Source organism: Echinops telfairi, unplaced genomic scaffold, assembly GCF_000313985.2.
Source record: "Echinops telfairi isolate 266 unplaced genomic scaffold, ASM31398v2 ScPeMD7_7468;HRSCAF=8506_0, whole genome shotgun sequence".
NCBI lineage: Eukaryota > Metazoa > Chordata > Mammalia > Afrosoricida > Tenrecidae > Echinops > Echinops telfairi.
This window is the reverse complement of record NW_022111369.1, coordinates 29,458,242-29,460,506: the sequence shown is the minus strand read 5'-3', so window position 1 is coordinate 29,460,506 and position 2,265 is coordinate 29,458,242. Positions and strand designations below refer to the sequence as shown.

Here is a 2,265-nt window from a genome sequence, read left to right as displayed (position 1 = left end):
AGCATGTACACAGCACAGAGAAGAGAGGAAGTGGAGCTCCAACCCAAGAATTCCTAAGGAAGCGGTCCCCTCTCACCCCCACCGCTATCCAGTCACATGGGCTACTGAGAAGCCATCGATCCTGGGGTTTCACCCAGCCACCATGTCTCCTATGGCTCCATTTACATACCATGTCCTCAGAGTCTGCCTGCAGCTGCAGCGAGTGAGAAAAACTGAGGAAGGGCGGCTAAAGGGTACGAAAGGAAGGAAAGGTCACATGAACTTGTCGGGCTATGGCACCTAATGAAGAAAATGTTGCGGAGCTCCCAAAAAGTCATCTGAGCCCCTCATCCAAAGATCATAAAGATGTATGGAAATGTTAATTACCTCTCCAGATTTTGGTCAGACCCTTCCTGCTTGGCAGTCTCAGGTAGTGGCAGGTGAGTGGAAAGTGCTGTGCCGCTAATGATTTCATTGTAGGAATTTCCAGCAATTCAACGATGAGAATGTTTATCTAGCAATAGAAAACAGGAGCAAGCATATATTTGGTTTCCTTTCCTTTCCTATTTTTGCCAAAGTAGCGCAGGAGTTAACACGTTTGGGCTGCGATCTTTCCCGATCTTTCAGGTCCGCAGTTGGGAACCACCTGCTGGTCCCTCAGTAGCAGGAGGGGAATTTCTGCTCCGTCAAGTGTCCCAGCCTCGCAGACCCCTGGGGCAGTTCTGCCCCTCTGTATAGGGTGGTTATGAGCCGGCATTGAGCAGATGGCGGTGAGGGAGACTTTTGCCAAGTCACAGTGCCTGCCTGCCAGGAGAGTGCAGTATGTAAAGTCCTGTCAGTACCAGCTCCTTGGGGTCCACGTTCTGGCGAGATACAGAAAGGAGTCTTCCAGCAGGCCAGGACCAGACACGTCAGTCTCTTAGAAGTGGGCATTTCCCTCGTTTCCCCTGAGGTCAGCCTGGCTCTTGTGCTTCATGTCAGTGTTTCCTTTCCTTGTGGGTTTTACAAAATAAAGTCTTGAAGGTTCATCACACAGAGGAGGGCAACCCTTGAAGGAGCAGAGTTTTGAACTGGGGACATTCTGAGCAGCATTCTGTTGGTGTCAGCATCTGAATTCCTTGTACCTCCCATGTGAGCCACAGGGTGTCCAGCTTCCCGATCTGTTCCTGGGCGAGGCGGGGCAGGGCCGGGCACACCTGCTGTTTGCCGGCTGTTGATGCTGACTCTCCTTCTCCGCATGCAGTGTTCCTGACGGGCAGTGACAGGATCCCCATCTACGGCATGGCGAGCCTGCAGATCGCCATCCAGTCCACAGCCAGCGGAGAGGAGTACCTGCCAGTGGCCCACACCTGCTACAACCTTCTCGACCTTCCCAAGTACAGCAGCAAGGAGATTCTGCGCGCTCAGCTGACTCAGGCCCTGGACAACTATGAGGGGTTCAGCTTGGCCTGAGGCCCCCTGGCTGGCCTCAGATGTCCCTTTCCTCCTCAGTGTCCACATTGAGGCCTGTGTGGAAAATCTTCAGGAGTGGTTTCTATTTTTTTATTGCATAAGTGACTAGGGACTTTTGAATCCTGAGCCACGTTGATGTGGTCTCTGGGGTTGTGGGCAGTAACCCTTTGGGCAAAACCCAGCATTAGGGATGGGGTGACAAGTGGCCCTTGTCCAGGGCCTTTATGTTTTGTTCACCAAGTACCCAGTGCTTCCTGCGCTCATGACTGCATTGTTCTCGGAGAGCTAAGTCGGCAGTGGCTCCTTCATCTCTTTTCCTGGTCCCCAGTTCTTGTCACATGACTCCCTTCTTTGGCCATCCCTTAGCGTCTCATTCCTCTGCAAGAACAGTTTTGACTGACTGGTCTGTCCCTTCTGACCTGAGCGTGCAGGAGGTCTCCTCTCTGCGACCATGTGACTTGGCACGTCCCACAAGAGGAGGCAAGGACTATATCCGTTCCAAAAGGCTGAGACTGGGTCCAGGATGTGGGTGGCTCCCTGGAGAACATATGGGAGCATTTTATGAGCACATCTCTCTTTTTCAGGGAGCGGGGAGTTCTTGAGAGAAGCATTCTTCGTATGCCTGTGCCTAGTTCCCTGAAATGGGTGGAGTAGTTTGCAGTTGCAGCCAAGCCGAAGGTTTGTGTTGCTCGGCCATGTCCCTTGTACAAGAAGGTGGAGGGACAGGCTCCCCCAGCCTGTCCATTTGCTCACTTTGGGACATTGAGTTCATTTTTCTATGTCTTCTCCAAAAAAAATTAGAAATGGTCAGTTCTTGTGTCTGCTGCCACTCTC

At 52.2% G+C, this 2,265-nt stretch overlaps 1 protein-coding gene across 1 annotated transcript in view; it reads left to right on the top strand.

Moving 5' to 3' along the window:
- Positions 1–2,259, top strand: part of HERC3 (HECT and RLD domain containing E3 ubiquitin protein ligase 3) — a 108,799-nt gene extending 106,540 nt beyond the window's left edge. Inside the window, exon 26 of the mRNA XM_004703258.4 lies at positions 1,223–2,259. Within this exon, the coding sequence (XP_004703315.1) occupies positions 1,223–1,431 (209 nt within the window). The 3' untranslated portion in view covers positions 1,432–2,259. The remainder of the gene's footprint in view (positions 1–1,222) is intronic.
- Positions 2,260–2,265: the final 6 nt, after the last annotated feature.